The 21,174-nt window shown below is 34.2% G+C and overlaps 1 protein-coding gene across 1 annotated transcript in view; it reads left to right on the top strand.

The window, feature by feature from the left end:
* Agps (alkylglycerone phosphate synthase) overlaps positions 1 to 21,174 on the top strand; it is a 136,812-nt gene that overhangs the window by 65,876 nt on the left and 49,762 nt on the right. The window contains exons 11-12 of the mRNA XM_027946024.2: positions 10,778 to 10,905; positions 21,071 to 21,122. Of these exons, the coding sequence (XP_027801825.2) occupies positions 10,778 to 10,905; positions 21,071 to 21,122 (180 nt within the window). The remainder of the gene's footprint in view (positions 1 to 10,777; positions 10,906 to 21,070; positions 21,123 to 21,174) is intronic.

Below are 21,174 nucleotides of genomic sequence, written 5' to 3'. Positions count from 1 at the left end.
ATATGTTTTTGTATCCGAGTGGCCAGAATTTTATTGAGGATTTTTGCATCTAGGTTCATTAGAGATATTGGTCTATAGTTTTCTTCCTTTGAAGTGTCTTTGTCTGGTTTAGGTATCAGGGTGATGTTGGCCTCGTAGAATGAATTTGGAAGTTCTCCCTCTTTTTCTATTTCCCGAAGTAGCTTGAAAAGTATTGGTATTAGTTCCTCTTTAAAGGTTTTGTAAAACTCTGCTGTATACCCATCCAGTCCTGGGCTTTTCTTAGTTGGTAGTCTTTTGATGGTTTCTTCTATTTCCTCAATTGATATTGGTCTGTTTAGGTTGTCTATATCCTCCTGACTCAATGTGGGCAGATCATATGACTTAATAAATTTATCTATGCCTTCACTATCTTCTAATTTATTGGAGTATAAGGATTCAAAATAATTTTTGATTATCTTCTGTATTTCTGAAGTGTCTGTTGTGATATTGCCTCTTTCATCCCGTATGTTAGTAATTTGAGTTCTCTCTCTTCTTCTCTTCGCTAGCATGGCTAAGGGTCTGTCGATTTTGTTTATTTTTTCAAAGAACCAACTTTTAGTTTTGTCAATTTTTTCAATTGTTTCTTTTGTTTTGATTTCATTAATTTCAGCTCTGATTTTAATTATTTCTTGCCTTCTACTTCTTTTGCTGTTGTTTTGCTCTTCTTTTTCTAGGATTTTGAGATGAAGTATGAGATCATTTATTTGTTGGTTTTTTCTTTTTTTAAGGAATGAACTCCAAGCAATGAATTTTCCTCTTAGAACTGCTTTCAATGTGTCCCATAGATTCCGATATGTTGTGTCTGTGTTTTCATTAATCTCTAAGAATTTTTAAATTTCCTCCTTGATGTCTTCTATAACCCATTGATCATTCAGTAACCTATTGTTCATTCTCCAAGTGATGTATTCTTTTTCCTTCCTTCTTTTATCGTTGATTTTCAGTTCCATTCCATTATGATCAGATAGGATGCATGGTATTATCTCTACTCCTTTATATTGTCTAAGAGTTTCCCTGTGACATAATATATGATCTATTTTTGAGAAGGATCCATGTGCTGCTGAGAAAAAAGTGTAACTGCTTGATGTTGGGTGGTATATTCTATATATGTCAATTAAGTCTAGGTTATTAATTGTGTTATTGAGTTCTATAGTTTCCTTATTCAACTTTTGTTTGGAAGATCTGTCCAGTGGTGATAGAGGTGTGTTGAAGTCTCCCATGATTATTGTATGGTGGTCTATTAGACTCTTGAACTTGAGAAGAGTTTGTTTGATGAACATAGCTGCACCATTGTTTGGGGCATATATATTTATGATTGTTATGTCTTGTTGGTGTATGGTTCCCTTGAGCAGTATGTAGTGTCCCTCTTTATCCCTTTTGATTAACTTTGGCTTGAAATCTATTTTATTTGATATGAGTATGGATACTCCTGCTTGTTTCCGAAGTCCATATGAGTGATATGATTTTTCCCAACCTTTCACCTTCAGCCTATGTATGTCTTTTCCTATCAAATGCGTCTCCTGTAGGCAGCATATTGTTGGGTCTTGTTTTGTGATCCATTCTACTAGCCTGTGTCTCTTGATTGGTGAGTTTAAGCCATTAACATTTAGGGTTATTATTGAGATATGGGTTGTTCTTCCAGCCATATTTGTTTATTTATGTTACTAAACATGGTTTGTTTTCCACTTTGATTATTTTCCCCCCTTTAGTGTCCTACCTCCCACTGTTGGTTTTCATTGTTATTTTCCATTTCCTCTTCCTGTAATGTTTTGCCAAGGATGTTTTGAAGAGATGGTTTTCTAGCTGCAAATTCTTTTAACTTTTGTTTATCGTGGAAGGTTTTAATTTCATCTTCCATCCTGAAGCTTAATTTCGCTGGAAACACAATTCTTGGTTGGAACCCATTTTCTTTCAGTGTTTGAAATATGTTATTCCAGGATCTTCTAGCTTTCAGAGTCTGTGTTGAAAGATCAGCTGTTATCCTGATTGGCTTACCCCTAAATGTGATCTGCTTCCTTTCTCTTGTAGCTTTTAAAATTCTCTCCTTATTCTGTATGTTGGGCATCTTCATTATAATGTGTCTAGGTGTGGGTCTCTTATGATTTTGCACATTCGGCGTCCTGTAGGCTTCTAGGATTTGGGGTTCTGTCTCATTCTTCAAGTCTGGGAAGTTTTCTCGTATTATTTCATTGAATAGATTGCTCATTCCTTTGGTTTGAAACTCTGTCCCTTCCTGTATCCCAATGACTCTTAAATTTGGTCTCTTGATGTTATCCCATATTTCTTGGATGTTCTGCTCATGGTTTCTTAACAGTCTTGCTGAGCTGTCTATGTTCTTTTCAAGTTGAAATACTTTATCTTCATTGTCTGATGTTCTGTCTTCTAAGTGTTCTACTCTGCTGGTAGTATTCTCAATTGAGTTTTTAAGTTGGCTTATTGCTTCCTGCATTTCTAGGATTTCTGTTTGTTTGTTTTTTATAACCTCTATTTCCCTGTATAGTTGATCTTTTGCTTCTTGGATTTGTTTATGTAATTCATTGTTGAAGTGATCTTTCATTGTCTGATTTTGCTGTCTGATGTCTTCCTTGAGACTCCAGATCATCTGAAGCATGTATATCCTGAATTCTTTATCTGACATTCCATCTGCTGCAGCTATTACCTCTTCTAACGTTGAGTTGACCTGCAATGCTTGTGGTCCTTTCTTTCCTTGTCTCTTCATACTGTTCGCGTTCCTTTCTACTTGGTGAAACTGTTGTGCTATTGAATTTTCCCCCTATATATTTATATTGGTCTTGTATAGTTGCAAAGTCTCCCTCGCAGGCGCGGGCGGCGGCTCTGCCCCTCCTCCAATTGGGGCAATGTGCCTACCACGCCGGCAGGCCGCTGGGCCTGCTCTGCCGGTCGGTAGCAGGTCCGCCGCCCTTGCAGGCGCGGGCGGCGGCTCTGTCCCTCTGCAGGCCTCTGGGGCTGTACTGCCAGTGGGTCGCAGGTCCGCCTACCTTGCAGGCGCGGTGGGCGGGGGCGGCTCTACCCTTCCTCAGGCCACTGGGCCTGTTCTGTCTCTCGGTTGCAGGTCTGACCTGTTCTGATGGTGGTCACAGTTCCGCCTACCTGGCAGGTGCGGGGGGTGGGGGGCGGCTCTGCCCCTCAGCAGGCCGCTGGGCCTGCTCTGTGCGTGGTCACAGTTCCCTCTACCTTGCCGGCGCAGGGGGAGGGGGCGGCTCAGCCTCTCAGCAGGCCGCTGCTCCTCTTCTGCCGGTGGGTCGCAGGCCCGCCTACCTTGCAGGAGTGATTGGAAGCTCTGTCCCGCTGAGGGCCACTGGGCCTTTTCTGTCGGTGGTCACAGTTCCCCTACCTGGCAGGCGCGGGGGGTGGGGGGCGGCTCTGCCCCTCAGCAGGCCGCTGGGCTTGCTCTGTGCGTGGTCACAGTTCCCTCTACCTTGCCGGCGCAGGGGGAGGGGGCGGCTCTGCCTCTCAGCAGGCCGCTGCTCCTCTTCTGCCGGTGGGTCGCAGGCCCGCCTACCTTGCAGGAGTGATTGGAAGCTCTGTCCCGCCGCGGGCCACTGGGCCTTTTCTGTCGGTGGTCACAGTTCCCCTACCTGGCAGGCGTGGGGGGTGTGGGGCGGCTCTGCCCCTCAGCAGGCCGCTGGGCCTGCTCTGTGCGTGGTCACAGTTCCCTCTACCTTGCCGGCGCAGGGGGAGGGGGTGGCTCTGCCTCTCAGCTGGCCGCTGCTCCTCTTCTGCCGGTGGGTCACAGGCCCGCCTACCTTGCAGGAGTGATTGGAAGCTCTGTCCCGCCGCGGGCCACTGAGCCTTTTCTGTCGGTGGTCACCGTTCCACCTACCTGGCAGGCGCGGGGGGTGGGGGGCGGCTCTGCCCCTCAGCAGGCCGCTGGGCCTCCTCTGTGCGTGGTCATAGTTCCAGTCTATGTCTTTTGATTGGTGAGTTTAGGCCATTAACATTCAGGGTTATTATTGAGACATGATTTGTATTCCCAGGCCTTTTTGTTTATTTTTTGTATTTAACTTGACTTAGTTTCTCTTTTGATTAGTTTTTCCTTTCGTGTAATCTCCCCCTCTGCTGATTTTCATCATTGTTTTTCATTTCCTCTTTATGGAATATTTTGCCGAGGATGTTCTATAGTGCAGGCTTTCTAGATATAAATTCTTTAACTTTTGTTTATCATGGAAGGTTTTTATTTTGTCTTTAAATCTAAAGCTTAATTTTGCTAGATATTAGATTCTTGGTTGGCATCCATTTTCTTTCAGAGTTTGGTATATGTTGTTCCATGATCTCCTTGCTTTGAAGGTCTGGGTTCAAAAATCTGCTGAGATACGAAGTGTTCTCCTCCTATATGTGATCTGATTCTTCTCTCTTGCAGCTTTTAAGATTCTATCCTTATTCTGTATGCTAGGCATTTTCATTATAATGTGCCTTGGGGTAGATCTCTTGGAATTATGTACATTTGTTGTCCTGTAAGCCTCTTATATTTGATTTTCCAGTTCATTGTTTATGTTTGGGAAATTTTCTGATATTATCTCATGGAAGAGATTGTGCATTCCTTTGGTTTGAAACTCTGTGTCTTCCTCTATCCCAATAATTCTCAGATTTGGTCTTTTGATGCTATCCCATAAGTCTTGGATGTTCTGTTCATGGTTTCTTACAGTCTTCACTGTGTGGTCAACTTTATTTTCCTGATTGTGTAGTTGTCTTCATTAATTGATATTCCATCTTCCGAGTGATCTAGCCTGTTGCTGATGCTTTCTCTTGAGTTTTTTATTTGGTTTATTGTTTCCTTCATTTCAAGGATTTCTGATTGGTTATTTTTCAGAGTCTCTACATCTTTCTTGAAATAATCTTTTGCTGCCTGTATTTACTCCCTTATCTCTTTGTTTGATCAATTTTTGCCTCTATTTGCACATTTAAGTCATTCTTTAATTCACAGATCATTTTAATTATGAACATTCTGATCTCATTCTCTGACACTTCATCAACCTCACTGCCCATCGGATCTGTTATTATCCTGGTTTTTTGGGGGCACCTTCCTCCCTTGTTTTTTCATAATGTCTATGTGTCTTCCCTTCTTACAGTGTGGATCTGAGATATTACAGTTTCTATCCTATAATCTTATAGTATCCTTGTAGATTATCTGTACCTAATCTTGATAACTGGGCTTCCAGACCCTGCAGGTGTCCCATGATGGATGTTACTGCAATAAAGGTGGTGGCAGCAGTGGGGGAGATAACTCAAGATAGCAGTGGAGGTGCCCCAAGATGAATGCAAGGTCTTTTTAGAGATGGGGCTGAGATGCTGGGCCTTCCACTGGCTTTGGGATGCCTGCCGTGAGACGTAGCTGCTTCTAGGCCCTGTCTGTTTTTGAAAGGTAGAGGCTATTGCATGGGGAAGAGTATGGTGAGGTTAGCAGTATCCCAAGATGGAAGTGGGTTAGGCCTGGGCTCCCAGGTGTGTGTGTGTGTATGTGTGTAGGGGGTTACGGACCTAAACCTACCCTAGGCCTGGTTCCTGCGCAGGTGAGCAGAGGTGGATCTGGACTGGGCCTGAGCTGTGGCAGGGGTCTTCTGGTTGGAGGAAGTGGTCCTGTGCCAGAGCCTGAGCTCCAGGGGGTGTCTGCTGCTGGTGCGATGGATCTAGGCCTATCCTGGGCCTGGGTCCTGCGCAGGTCTACAGTGTTAATTTTTTAGGATTTTTGTGTTCATAAGAGATTCTGATTTGTCATTTTTTTTCTTGTGATGTCTTTGTCTGATGGCATTGGAATAATATAATACTGGCCTCATACAGTGAACTGGGAAGTGTTCTTACCTCTTCCACTTTTTGAAAGAGTTTGTGAAGAATTGGTATTAATTTCTTAAGTACTTGGCAGGATTAAGCAGTAAAACCATCTGTGCCTTGGCTGTTCTTTATGAGTATTTTTGGATTATTCATTACTAATTTGATTTAGATTATCTACTTTTTCTTGAGTCAGTTTCAGTAGTTTGTATCCCTTCTAGGAATTTGTCTGTTTTACCTCCATTGTGTAATTTATTGCCATAGTGTTTACGGTTCATAGCATTCCTTTATAATCTTTCTTATTTTTGTAGATTTGGTAGTAATGTCCCCCATTTCATGCCTGATTCTAGTAATTGGTTCATCTTTGTTCAGCTAACAGTTTGTTAATTTTGTTGATCTCATTAATATCACTTCTAGTTTTAGTTTCTTTTGCTTGCTTTATTTAGGTTTAGTTTGCTTTTCGTTTTCTAGGTGGGAGGTCAGGTTATTGATTTGATATCTTCAGTATTTTAAAAAAGAGACTTTATAGTAATATATTTCCTATTTTAGGTGTTGCTTTAGTTATGTTTGATGAGTTTTGGTATGTTGTATCTTATTTCCATTCTTCTCAAACTGTTTTCTAATTTCCCTATTTATTCTTTTACCTATTGATTATTTAGGAATGTATTTAATTTCTACATATTTGTAAGCGTCCCAGATTTCTTTCTTATTGGGTTCTTATTTCATTCTATTATGGTCACATAACATACTTTGTACTATTTTAAGTTTTGAAAATTTGTTTGATTTGTTTTATGGCCTAGCTGGTATGTGGTCTGTTCTGGAGAATGTTCTTTATGAACCTTAAATGAATGTATGTTTTGCTGTTGTTGAGTTAAAGGTTCTAGTTTTGTAGATTTATAGTGTTATTAATCTTTTCTTTGTTGCTGTTATGCTTAGTTGTTAAGACTATTATTGAAGGTAGGGTATTGACGTCTCCCGACTACTACTAAGTTTCCAAATTACCTATTTCAATTAGCTCTTCCTATATTATTATGTCCTGTTCTTAGGTACATTACCTGTGATAATTCTGCAGTTTATTATTGTACAGTATCCTTCTTTAATAACATTTTTGTTTAAAGTCTGTTTTATCATTATTAGTATTTAGCCTCTCCACCTTTTCTTTCTTTTTAATTCTTTTTAGTTATAGATGGATACCTTTATTTGATTTATTTTTATGTGGTGCCAAGGGTCAAACCCAGTGCCTCACATATGCTAGGCAAGCGCTCTCCCACTGAGCTACAACCCTAGACCCTCTCCATCTTTCTTATTGTTGCTATTTTTATGATATCTTTTCCCATATTTCAATCTAATTGTATCTCTGAATTTAAAGTGTGTGTCCTCTAGCAACAGACAGTTTGATTTTTCTTTAAATCTAGTTGTACCATCTCTCTTTTCTTTTGGATACTTAGTATGTTGACATTTAATGTTATTGCTGTAGTTATACTGATGTCTACCAATATTCTCCCCCAGTAGGTCTTATGTCTTTCTGTTTCTCTGTTCTTCCATTATTGCTTTCCTTTCCATTAGTGGGTATTTTTTAATCTGGCACTTTGATTGCCTTAGTGGTATTTTTAGTGTGCCTTTTAAAGTTATTTGAAGACTTTTTGCCTTGTCTTTGAACATTTTTACTATTATGTGTCTGTTTATGAATATTTTCATGTTTATCCTACTTGGAATTTGTTCCATTCCCTTAATGTATATGATAGTGTTAAGAAGTTTTTTTAAAAAAATAGTCTGTCTCTGGTCTCTTTCTGGTACTTCCATTGTACATGTAGTAGTGTGGTTAATGGTTATTCATATTTCTCTGAGGCTCCATTCATTTATATTTGTTGTTCTATTTGTTCTTTGTATTGCATAATTTCTATCAATGTATTTTCAAGTTCGTTCTTTGTTATTGCCAGATTACATCTGCTGTTGAGCACCCTGTCAGTGAATTTTTCATTTCAGTTATTATACTTAGTAACTCCAGAATTTCCATTTTGTTTTTTTGAATGATTTCTCTCTGTTGAAAATTCGTATTGATGTAACATTATCAGCATATCTTTTTTTTACTTTTTTGAATCATGGTTTATCTTAGTCTTTTGAACACATTTATACTGACTATTTTGAATTCTTTTTCAAATATGATATCTAGTCACTTCACAGGCAGTTTCCAGTTTCTTTTTTTCTTCTAGTATATGGCTTATACTTTCTTCTTTTGTTGTAAGCATCAGAATTTTTTGTTGTTTTTATAAAGTGAATGTTTTATGTAATATATTGAAGCAACTCTGTATATTGTCCTCCGACCCCAGAATTAGTTTTTATTTGCTGAGCGACTGACTGTATGATTTTAGTGAGGTCCTTTTCCTCATACTTTTCCTTTTTGCACTGTTAACTTACTGATATTGTTCCTCTGGTGATGCACTTTAGGTATGGCTACAGTTCCTGGAGATGGCAGTATGACAGGGATTTCTTCGATATCCTTTTTGCTTAACCACATTTAGCTGTTAATGGCCACTGATTGTAAGCTGATTATGCTGGTGTTTTCAAAAATGTTCTGGGGCATAAAATGATCTACAGACTAATCTAGGTAAATTCAATCTCCTTAGAAGGGATAGTTTGAGTTTGTTTTTTGTTTGAGTCTAGAAAGGGTCCTCTACAATATCTCTTTCCCAGGGCAAACTAGACAGCTTACAGTACTAGTTTCCAGTGAATCTGTGTATCCATTCTATCCATAGGCAGATGCTTCACTTCACTCCATCCTTCATTCTTTTTGAGACTATTCATAGGCTTAATCTTCCCCATGTTGTGTTGCAAGTAATTTTCCTTTAGTAAAAGGTTAGTTAGGAGTTATCTGTCTCATGCCCCCTACACTATTCCCTGACCCATGTAAAAATCTTTGAACTAGGGCTCTGGGGATGGGGGTAGAGACAGTGGCATGCTTCTGTCTGAGTGACACCCTGCTTTAGAAACTGAGTGCTGAGGGCAAGTGGATAAGGGAAAGTAGGCCATCTAGGTTTGCTATTCCTGGCAAGACATCAGCCCTGTTATAAGGCAGAGCAAGGATGATTGGGACCCAATTATTAGTGTGACCTATTCAAGAGAGGAGAACTGTACCAGCGGTTCTGAAATTCAGAGAAGTGAGTTTTACCTCTTGGCTGCATGGCTGCATACTTCTGGAACTTAATTTCAGGAAAAGGTAGCTGGCAATCAGGTAATATATGAAATAGGATCAGAGATTTTCTTTTAAATTGTTTTTAGGTATTTGAGCCATCACAGTAATGCCTCTCTGTCTTTTCTTTGTGTATGTATATGTATATTCATAGCAGCATTATTCACTATAGCCAAAAAGGAGGATCCCAAATGTCTATTACTGAGAGCTGAACAAAATGAGTTACACCATATAGTGGCACGTTTGGCAATAAAAAGGAATGAAATACTATTATATGCTATAACAAGTGAACCTTAAAAACATGGTTAAGTGAAGGAAAGCTATCACAAGACTACATTCTGTGAGATTCCTTTTATATGAAATGTCTAGAATATGCAAATTTTAGACAAAATAGATTCATGATTGACTAGGGCTAGGGTGTGGGTGCAGAAATGGGATGTGACTGTTTAATAAATACAGGTTTATTTTTTGGGATGATGAAAGTAGTCTAAACTTAGATTATAGTGATAGTTATACATATCTGTGAATATACTAAAAACCATTGAAGTTTGCACTATAAACAGGTGAATTGCATTGTCTACATTATATCTTAATAAAGATGCTAAAACAAAAAGAAAGTTTTTTATTTAGGTTTTATTTTGAATTTTATGAGACATCTGTTTTACATTCAAATATCAATCAGGCCAACTTGTAGAGCTTTTGTGATCATATAGATTATAAGAGAGTCATATTTTATAATTTCAGTTTAAAAATCAAGTGTATTGTGGTGAATATATTGTGATCTATACAATATAATTTACTTTTGATGAACTCATACTGGTTTTTCATCTTGTATTATATATTGACAAGTTGTTCTAGGCAAATCATAAAATTTATTGGTAGTTTTGATTTTGTGATAACTTTTATTCTGATGTTGTAATTAAGTTCTGTAATTTTAATGATTTCCCGCTTTACACTTTTAAAACAGTCTTTTAAAATGATTCTCAGAAATTTTACTAGTAGTGTAATTTATTTCTACCATTGTACATTTGAAACCACTGACTTGGAAAGGTTGGCTTTGTAAATATATTCCTTTTTAACCATGTTTCTTCAAATATTTTGTTATAGATATTTAGGTCAGGGTTATATTTAACATTTTTTTCATCTCTGATTAATCCCTTGTGTCTCCTGTGATAAAGAAAAACATTTGTTTCACTAGTGGTCCTCTTATGCTAGATATTTATAAACTTTTGTCTCTGAATATGTTTTTTGATTTCTTATAAGGGCATCACAGTAATGCCTCTATCTTTCCTTTGAATCAGTTCTTAGGAAAAATGGCTAGGTAATATTTCCTTAAATTTCTTCTGTCATCTTTAGTTTTCAAGAAAGTTAGGTTCTTTTGCCCCAATAAATTGTTTTCATAGTAAAAACAGGCACACATATCAAATATACTTTTGTGTTAAAACAAATGAAATATAAAAACCTGTATTTTTCCAAAATTTTTTCTTTTAGTAAGTTGTAATATTTTAAAAATCCACTTAAAAGTAACCCTCTTAGAGGTTACTTTAAAATATTTGTATGTAAATAAAAGTCTATTCTAAAAACTTTTCTTGAAATTATAAAATTTGCTTAATTGTTTATCTAAAAAGACTTGGTTAGCCTTTGTTCCCCAAAGAGAATAAATTAAATAGATTTAAATATGGATAATAGAATAAATTAAAAGAATAAATAGATTAAATAGATTTAAATATGATTTAGAAAATTGTCATGTGATATATTGGATTATTCCCCCTTCTTTTTCAGGAACTCTTGGTGTAATAACAGAAGCTACAATAAAAATCAGACCAACCCCTGAATACCAAAAGTATGGCTCGGTAGCTTTCCCTAATTTTGAACAAGGAGTAGCCTGTTTAAGAGAAATTGCAAAACAGGTAAAAACAAAAACAAAAACAAAAACAAAAATAATAAGAAAATATATTTATACTTTTAAAATTCTGCTGCGTAATTGTGGAAATGTTATAAGTAATCTTCATATTCAGTTGTATTATATTTGTGATTTTTACCCAGTTCTCTATGAAAGGATAGTGCTATAAAATCACCCCTTTAAGTGCAGTTACTATTACTTTCAGTAATTATATTGCTATCACACCTATTTGTTGGTTTCAAAAGGGATGTGTGGTTTTAAGCCAAGGTAAGATATGTACTTGGATTGTGGCTTTGAATGACTCTGCCTTTTATTGGATATTCTATTTCTTAAGTTAACGTTGGGTAAGATATTTTGTGATTAAAGTGATTTTTAATTTATCTTAAATTAAGACATTTATTGAAATTAGAGTAATGTCTGAATATCAGTGACCCTGAAATTTAGAGAAATGTAGACAATTAGACTTCCATCAGTAAATAGAATATGCTGCTAGGCTTTACTTTGTTTTATAATATTACTTAAGCTATTGTTTAAGTAATATAAAATAATATAGTATAAAACAATATGTTTAACTATAAGCTAAAAAGAATTCCCATTTTCTTCTCCCTTAAAAAGATATATTGTTAAGTGTTTTTCAAAAGACTAGATAATGCCTAGAAATCATATTTCTGTATTCTGTGTATTAGTATGGAAATTCCTGCATTTTTCTAGGCATTTGTTCATTGTTTGAACCCAAATAGTTTGTAATTCTTTCTCAACATTTCTCAGCAGGAAGGAAGTTAAGGGTATGTACTTAGCCTTTTTCTTCTTTCTTTCTTTAAACTCCTAGAGCTCTTTAATATTTACTGTCATCCATATTTAAATAGAATCTTGTGAGCAAGGAAGTTTTTCAGTGTGACCCAGTATCTAAGTTTCTCAGTGTCCAGGTGGAGGGAGTCTGATAAACAAATGAAAATAACTAACAAGTAGTCTGTCTTCATCTTGGACTTTGTAAGATACTGAAAGGGAAAATGGCAAATAGTTTCACTTCCCACCATCCCAAGACAACCACTATTGGTGTTTAAAGGAAATTATCAACACACACACACATGTGTGTATACCATTTCTAGTACTCTTGATTGCATATGCTCAGTCTTGCTTTCTGAGACACCATTCTTTTAATTTTGCATATTCAAGAATTTCATCTGTTTTCAAGAAGCTTATTTATCACAGTTAGATTGCTAGACTTAGCATAGGCCCCTTAATCTTGATTATTGTCTATCTACTCTTGGGGTGGAGAGAAGATTTAAAAAAGAAATATGGTGAACATTTTTTGGACTGTGACAGGTTACTTTGGTGTTAATGCAGAAATAAATATTGACAGTTGAAATTTTTGCCTAAAAGCCCTAATTCACTACAACCTTGATGATACTATATTATCATTAGGCAGCTAGAGTATATAATATGACATCACATTTACCAAAATGATTATTGGCAGTAATATTTAAAGCAGGAATATTAAGGAGGCATGGAAATAAGTTTTAGGAATAAATAGTATTTCTTGTGCTAAAATAATGGATAAGAAATGAAGTTCAAGTTCTTCTGATGCATGTTTGTAAAACATTTCCATCACTTTTGAAGACCAAGGAAAACATGGTAACTTTATACGTAAGCTACCTGAAGTATTAAGAAGCAAAGAAACTCTGTACAGAGCTTTACAGTTTTGCTTATGAGTTGATACCTTAGAAGAATGGGAAGTTCATCAATTAAAAACAAAATCAAAGAATTTTCAGAATAAATTCTGTATTCTTGTTAATTTCAGATCTTAAAGAGTGATTTTTTTTTATTCAGATATTTTTACTTTGAATTATAATCTACCTTATGTGTTAAATTCTTTTATTTCCCCCTGCATGTTTTATCAAGCTGGACAATTTCCCACCAAAAAGCTCATTAAAGATACAGTTTATATTATCTCTTGTTCAAGGTTTGAACAACATATTTCTAATTATTATTATTCCCTCCATTTTATGGCAAAATAAATATGAATGCCAAGTTAGAATTTTAAAAATTATAGTTATAAAAGTAGTTTGAATCTTCCTTCCTTCCTTCCTTTCCTTCTTTCTTTCTTTTCTTTTCTTTCTTTCTTTCCTTTTCTTTCTTTCTTTCTTCCTTTCTTTCTTTCCTTCATTCTTTCTTTCTTTCCTTCTTTCTTTCTTTCTCTCTCTCTCTCTCTCCAGGGCCTTATGTATGAGAGGCATGTACTGTACCATCTGAGCTATATCCCCAGCCCTTATTTGTTTTGGTTTTGTTTTGTTTTTAAACAAAAGACCTCAGTGAGATCATGTTTACTCACCACTGTCCCTTCATAATATATGCACTATAAGAACACAGATTCAGTTGACTCATTAAAAAGTACTATGTGATCTTTGGAGTAGATGTGTACACAATTTATTCTTTCCTGAGTGTTCCATCAACTTTTGCACATTATAAATATATGTAAATCTATGTTACATTTCATCATAAGAAGTGATGTACAGATGAATCAAAATCTTAAGTTTATGATTTCATTAGAATGGAAATGTTAAATTTAAACATATATGGTCGGTGCAGTCTGGTGCTGTGTTTGTTACAATTTGCGACGCTCCTGATAGAAAGTGATAAAAGAGGAGTTACCTGTGCCATTGAATAGTGGGTGATAGATTTTTTCTTTTTCTTGTGTAAATCTGTAAAATTTGTATTTTTATTTATTTAAAAAAGTTCTTAGGATACTCAAAAATTCTTAGAATTCATTATACAAATTATGCTGCATATATATCTTGGATTAAATAAGTAATGATTGAATTTATCTAATTCTAGATAGGGAAGAGGGGTGGGAGGGAAAAGGAGGGGGCAGGGGATTAGCAAGGGCAGTGGAATGTGATGGACATCATTATCCAGAGTACATGTATAAAGACTTGAATTGGGTGTCAACATAATTTATATATAAACAGAGATATGAAAAATTGTGGTATATATGTGTAATAAGAATTGTAATGCATTCCACTGTCGTGTATTTAAAAAAAAATAAAATCAGTAAAACTAAAAAAATTAAATAAAAAATAAAGGTAATGATTAATAGAAAGTACCACCCTGTGATTAAAAAGCAAGTCAGAAAGAAAGCACTTTTCTGATAGTTTTGACAGTTTGGTTTCGTGTAGTTAGTAGTAGATAATCTCTAGAAACAAATGCTGTGGTCTTAGAACTGATTCAAAAGTCCAAAGAGACAATATTTTATTCTCGAATATTGCTCTTATACATTATAAAGATGCTAAGAACCATTACTTCAATTTGGAGATATTACATTATTTTGGGAAATTAAGTATTTTACTTGTCTTATGATATGTAGTAGAAAAGCATTAAATGTTTACCTGGAAATGGATAAAGGATTGTATAATGGTTTAGGGATATTTGCATATCAATTTACAGAGTGTGCAAATCTCATATGTCAAGAGCAAGATACTATTTGCTGCTCTCCTTTGTAACAGTATTGTCAGGCAGAAAAAGTGAGAAAATTATCAGATATTGGCACTAGTCATTGTTCAATTTGGGATTTGGAATTTCTGCTGATAGCAGGCAAATTAAGATCCATTAAAATAGATGGTACATGGTTTATAATTGTGCCAAATTCTTGATTGAATAATGAGTTGTTTGCTTGTAATTCCTCACTGTCATTTCAAAGCATTTTAATTTTTGCAGTATTTTCAGACTCAAGTTGCTTTTGGAATGGGAAACTGTATTTTGGAGTATCTTTTGGAAAGGAGCACACATGATTGTTCACAAATAGCAAAGTGGACTCTGTGTATACTTTTTATTACTATTCTTACTGAGGGAAATAAATAAGCTACCATACACTGGCAGCAGAAGGGTTCTACTAAGGTTTCTCTCATCTTTGCCCATGTGAGGAATTGCCCTCTTTCAATACTTCACTGTCTTGTGAGGAGCTAGAAAGGAAGATTTAGTGGAAGATTAATGTGATTCTTTCTCATAAGTGGCAGTTCAGTATAATCTCCAACTTTACTCAGTAAATGGGTAAGTGAATTTTATGACTTTCTTAGAAAATAGATTTGTTATAGTAGCCTCTCAAGAAGGGGAAACATGATTTTTTTTTTTTTTAAATCATTGCCATTGTCAGATGTAACATTTTATTATTCTCTTTTCTTGTTTTTCTGGAAATGACAGTGGACATGTCTTTACATGGTTTGAAGGAAAACTGAATGTTGAAACAAGCTTAAAAGCACAGTTTGTGTGTATGTGTGTGTGTGTGTGTGTGTGTGTGTGTGTGTATGGAATTTGTTTAAAAAATACTTAGGATTTATACCTTATGATATTGAGAAAAGAGCATATGTTTCAGTAAGAGGAAAATCTGACTATGTTTGGGATGGATTCTACTCATTCCCTTGAAAATTGTCTTTCTCAGTATCAGAACTAGATTTTTAGAATTACAGGGTAAATGATAGCCTTTCATCTCATTACTTTTTGACAAGGAGTAGCCTTTTCTACTTTCCAGCATTTTTATTTTAAACTGATTGGTATTTTTTCCTGGTGACCTTAGATCATAATTTAGGAAAGAATAGATCTTGAATTTTCTGTAAAAATTTATCCTGCAGGGGTTCAAATAAATTGAAAGGAGTTAGGCTTACCACATAACTTTGTAAAATATTTAAAACTTCTTTATATTCAGAAGTAATTCTTGGGAATATTTATTACATATAGAAGATGGAATTGTCATTTAAAATCATTTGTGTGTAGAAAGAATAACCCTAATTAATGCTTGGTAATTGAATTTTTTATTGTGTAATCCAGCAAAATGAGGACAACTATAAGACAGACTCTCTATCAGAAGCCCCTCAGAGCAAGTTATTTTACTTTTATTAAAGTGAAAAAATAAAAATTATAATTAGGAAACTGACACCAACTTTTGGCCTTTCCCTTAATATAAGTGGAAGGAAATATTCACACAATAATGTATATTATTTCATTTTAAAAAACTAAGAGATAATTGTCTTTAAAATATACAGTTCTTCTTGTTTACAGTAAGACTCTTAGCTGTAAGCTAGTATGTCATTTCCAATATGACCAGCCAGTAATTGTAATAGTCGTAAATATTATATGATTTCATCTATAATATCAACTCTGACTTAAAAGTTAGAGGAAGAATCTGTCTACATTTAAAGTTTTTATTTCTAGATATTTTTTACTCAATAGATTTCTTTCAGCCTTTTTTTTTAAACTTATTTTTATTAATTTTATCATTGCCTTTTGAAGTGCTGTGTTCTTAGTGCAACGCACACCTAGTGCAGTGGATAGTATGCAAGTTAAGTGGATGGGATTCCTCTCCTGGTAATCACTAAGAATATTGCATATCATGATAAATTCTCCTTTTAAATTTTTGTATGGCGTTGCACATGGGGTTTAGTATTGAAGTATTTGCTTCTGGTGCAATAATGAGATAAATTCACTATCTCTGATATAGTGTTTAGACTGAGGAATTTGGGCTGTTCTAGACAGAAAGTTTGATTTATGTTTTGAAGAAATAAACCTTATTAGTTCAACGATGACTCATTCCTTAGCTGTGGTTCCAGATACTGGACCATTCAGTGCTAATCTTTTTATAGTTTATCTGTAAGAAGTTAGAGTAGTAGATATGCTGCAGACATTTGAAATGTATGTTAGCATTGAATTTCTTTTGCCAATAGCTAGATAATTAAGAGACATCTTCCCAAATGATATATGTATATTATCTGAAATGCAAATTCTGATTTTCTCTATGACAAATGAAAGCATGACTTAGTGCCAGAAAAATAAATTTTACAGACAGCTTTTGGTGTGTTTTGTATAGGGACTTTTTTTTTTTTTTTTTTTTTAAATAAAATAGTTGGATAAGAAATCTGTTGGTTCTTGAGTTAGTGCAGAAAATACTACCAATACTTAGTAAAATAAGATTCAACAGAATGATTATTTTGTATTTATTAGGTTATATACTCAAGTAAATTCCTGGTTGTAGCATTCTGGGAAGAAATTGCCAGCACTTGACTTAGTTCAACTTATATCCATATTTTAAGGTCAGAGTGATTATTTATTTCTTCAATGTCCAAGTGAAATAAAGATACAGATATACTTTCATCAGTTAATAATAGTTTTTTTTTTATATAGTTTTTTAGAGTGTTTACTAACTATGAAGTATACTCAGGTACCAGTCAGGATACATGAGAGATCCTAGTAAGTGCATATAATCTATTCCATTAACTCCCATTTGAGTGAGCAATTTTTTTTGGAGAATTGTTAAATTCTTTGAATTTTTTTTATTAACTTATTAAAGTTAGTTAAAAGATTCCCTCTCAGATTAGTTCTGATCACCTACCAGAAGAGGTCACTTTTACTGAAGGGCCTTTTATCCCCCTTTTCTTATCTGTGGAATACAGTATTCTTAGTCCAGCATATTGCAATAGTGTAGTAATGAATTTAGATTTTCAGTTATTAGCATTTGTGCTGTCTCTACTTCTAAAGGCAATCTTTTGAGTGCTTTTAACCTCCCTAGTTAGTTTTAAAGCAATGGTGACATAATCGAATCTTAACCATAGAGTATATCAGATTGAATAATGTTGTTTTTTAAGAATAGTAACATTGGTGGAGGATGGGAAAGGCAGCGGAGCACAACAGACACTAGTATGGCAATTTGTAAATCAATGGATGTGTAACTGATGTGATTCTGCAATCTGTGTATGGGGTGAAGGTGGGAGTTCATAACCCACTTGAATCAAAGTGTGGAATATGATATGTCAAGAAATTTGTAATGTTTTGAACAACCCACAATAAAAAATTAAAAAAAAAAAAGAATAGTAACATTTTAATCTTTTGATTATAGAAACTTCTATTTAATTAGTTGCAATGACTTTAATTATTTCAAATTGTAAATAAGCTTTTTGTATATGTAGAATGACACAATGATTTACAAATTATTAGTTGCCAGAGAATCACAAACTAATTTAGATTTTTTTTTAAATTTCTGAGTGTTTTACTTATCAGAATATGACAGTAACTGAAAACTCTACTTAGCAACCTTTGAAAACCCTGGCATGATTACAATATGAAACTTTAAAGCTCTTGCTTTGCATTTGATAATTTCAGAAAAGTAAATGTTATTTAGAATACAATTTTTTTTAGCTGCTTGCTTATTCTTTTAAAATAGTCTGTTCTCATATACTATACTTCCTCAATGTAAATGGGAATAGTGTACTAACTAGTTTATGTGACTCACTTGTCAAAAATCATAGTTAAAATCACAGTCAGTTTAACTGAATATTGGTAGCTGTGTGTATAGCAAGTGCCCTGAAACTTTATTAGCTCTCTTTCCAGTTCTTTAATTTGGAAACTTAAAACATATAAAACATTTAAAAGAATAGCACAGCAATCACCTGTATATCCATCTTGTATATCCAGCAATTATTAGTTTTTTTACAGTATTTTTCTTTGTGTGTGTATGTATGTATGTATGTATGTATGTATATATATATATATATATATATATATATTGTCTAGACCATTGGAAATTAAGTGACAGACATCATGACCCTTGACCTCTAAACACTTCAGCATCTATCTCCTGAAACAGAATAGTATCATTATCATATCTAAGAAACTATGCAGTAATTTTCTAATGCCAGCTAATTACAATTCTCTATTCAAATTATTCCACTTGTCCCTCAAATATATTTTATAGAGAGTATTTGCAAACTAATATTTAATCAGAATCTGCATATTGTACTTCAATTGCTTTACAGATTTAGTACCAATAGAAATTTATGTAATGTAGTATATTTTCTTCCCATTTTCTGATACAGATGTATTTATGTTGGTTGTTTTCATTAAGAACACCTGATATTGATACAGGTGAAGTAGAATCTGGTTGCAAGTAGGATATGGAATTTACAAGTTCTTGATAGGAGTTTAAAATGTTTTTATTCTAAAAATGAAAAATGGCTCTGAATTCTTTTATATTTTATTAGATATATAAGACATCATATAAATATGTATGTTATATGGATATTCTGTTTATTTTATGGAGAACAGAAATTTGGTCTAATCATGCTTCATATGTTTTATTAGAAGTCAATGTACTCATTTTATTAAAAACATTTCAGATTTGTAAATGTGAAGAAAATGGATTTTCTTTTAGTATTTTGGAAACTGGTAGCATTTTTAGAAGCATAAGCCAAACTACAAAGATATCTTTAATCCAAGATTTGAAATTACTCAGGTTGCAAATGTATTTTAAAAATTATTATACTCTTAATAAATTCAGAAAATAGCAAATTAATTTTAATGTAGCTATTGTTTAAAATATGAATCAGAAGCTTTGTGTGAATGTGTTTTAAAAAGTGATTTTTTTGGAGGATGTGTGATATACTTGAAATAATGTTCATCTAGGACCCAAGATATCTTGGTCTTACTTCTGTCTTTATTATTTAACAGTCATCTGACCTTGGGCAAATATTTTGCCCTCACTGATTCTGGTGTTATTTTCTGTAAAATGGGGGTAATATCAGTTCTGCTATCTTGATAGTGTTGTTTCTTATATAAAATAAAGACATGACAGTAGCTTGGAAACTGTGATTCTTAATAATAAAAGCTGGTGGGTTATTGTTATGATGTGTATATAAAATTATCTAATACTGTTTCTCTAGACTTGGTAGTAACTTTAAAAAAATAACTTTACTTACCTCATTTTTAGTATGAAAACTGAGTAAATAAATTGAATCTCTCAAAATAAGAAACATTTAGTCATTTTATTGGGTAAAATAAAATGTGTATTGTATGTTACTATTGTGTATTGTTTCTTCTGAGTTTCAGAAATTTATGTTGCCAGAAATTGTTTTGATAAATATTATTCAGAAGATAAATGCTTAAAAATATATAGCATTTGTCAGACTTATGGTATAAAAACACCTCCCCTTTTAGTTGTAGATAGACATAATTCCTTTATTGTTTTTAATGTGGTGTTGAGGATGGAATCCAGTGCCTCACACATACATACTAGGAAGGCGCTGTATCACTGAGTTACAACTGCAGCCCCTAAAACATTAGCCATGTTGAAAATTTGTATAGAAAATAAAAAATTCCATTTAAGGTTCAGCTCACATGAATATGGAGAAATTACACCTAATGTGAACCTTGCTAGTGTTAGTATTGTGATGTTTTATCATCACCAAATAAATATAAATATAGGTTGGTGATATTCCTCATCCAAAATGCTTGGGATCAGAGATGTTTAAGATTTTGGAGATTTTCAGACTTTGGAATATTTGCATAGACATTACCAGTTGAATATTGTAATCCAGAAATCCAAATGCCTCCAAGTCTGGGAAGTTAGAACTCAGAAAGTTAGGAATTTTGGAGTAATTTGGAGTTCAGATTTTTGGGTTAGGAATGTTTACTTAACCTGTACCTGCTTTCCTTGGTTTTCTTTACTTGCTACTTGTAGTATGTGCCTAAATAACTACAACACTAGTGCAGTTTTTATTCTTCGGATACATTATCCTTCAGAATTTCATCACTGTTTTCATACAAGTAACCTTGACAGGACTTGCAAATCAGGAAACTGGATGGTTGTTCTATTTAAAATGGGTTATGAGAAGGGATTAAAAGAAAGAATTTCAGTTCCTAGAATTGTGACACAGGCAACATTTTTGTGCTTTTGTCTCCTGAAAATTTTCACCGCCATGTTCCTCATTTTAAAAGTGTTACAAGAACCTAACATAACTAGTTCATAAACACATAATTATTGAGTTAACTGTATTTAGTCTTAAAAATTTCTACTTTGTTCTAAAATAATCCATCTTGAAGTCGGTTCACCTTGAAGCCCAGTTTTCTTTTATGGCATTTCCATAGGTCTTTGCTAGACATAAGCACATCTTATTGCAGAAATTAAAGATATAGTAGTATCTATTAATCTATTTTGCATGTAGATCTCTCCAGATAATTTAAAGCCACTGATGTTTTATTTATCTTCATAGAATTGTATAAAAATTCTTTTCTTCTGTATATTTTTAGGAAGTAAGCTCTTAATCTCTTAAATATAGAAAAAATATTCATATTCTACTCATCCAGCTTTTTATTGTATTAAACTTATATCACATTCTTCTCTTTTTAAACAGAGATGTGCTCCTGCATCTATTCGCCTCATGGACAACCAGCAGTTTCAGTTTGGTAAGTAAAGAGTGATAATTTTAACATATGCTCATTTATTCTCAAAATTTTC

This window comes from Marmota flaviventris, chromosome 11 (genome assembly GCF_047511675.1).
Source record: "Marmota flaviventris isolate mMarFla1 chromosome 11, mMarFla1.hap1, whole genome shotgun sequence".
NCBI classification, from domain to species: domain Eukaryota; kingdom Metazoa; phylum Chordata; class Mammalia; order Rodentia; family Sciuridae; genus Marmota; species Marmota flaviventris.
Note: the sequence above shows the minus strand (reverse complement) of the source record. Positions and strands in the feature narration are given on the sequence as shown.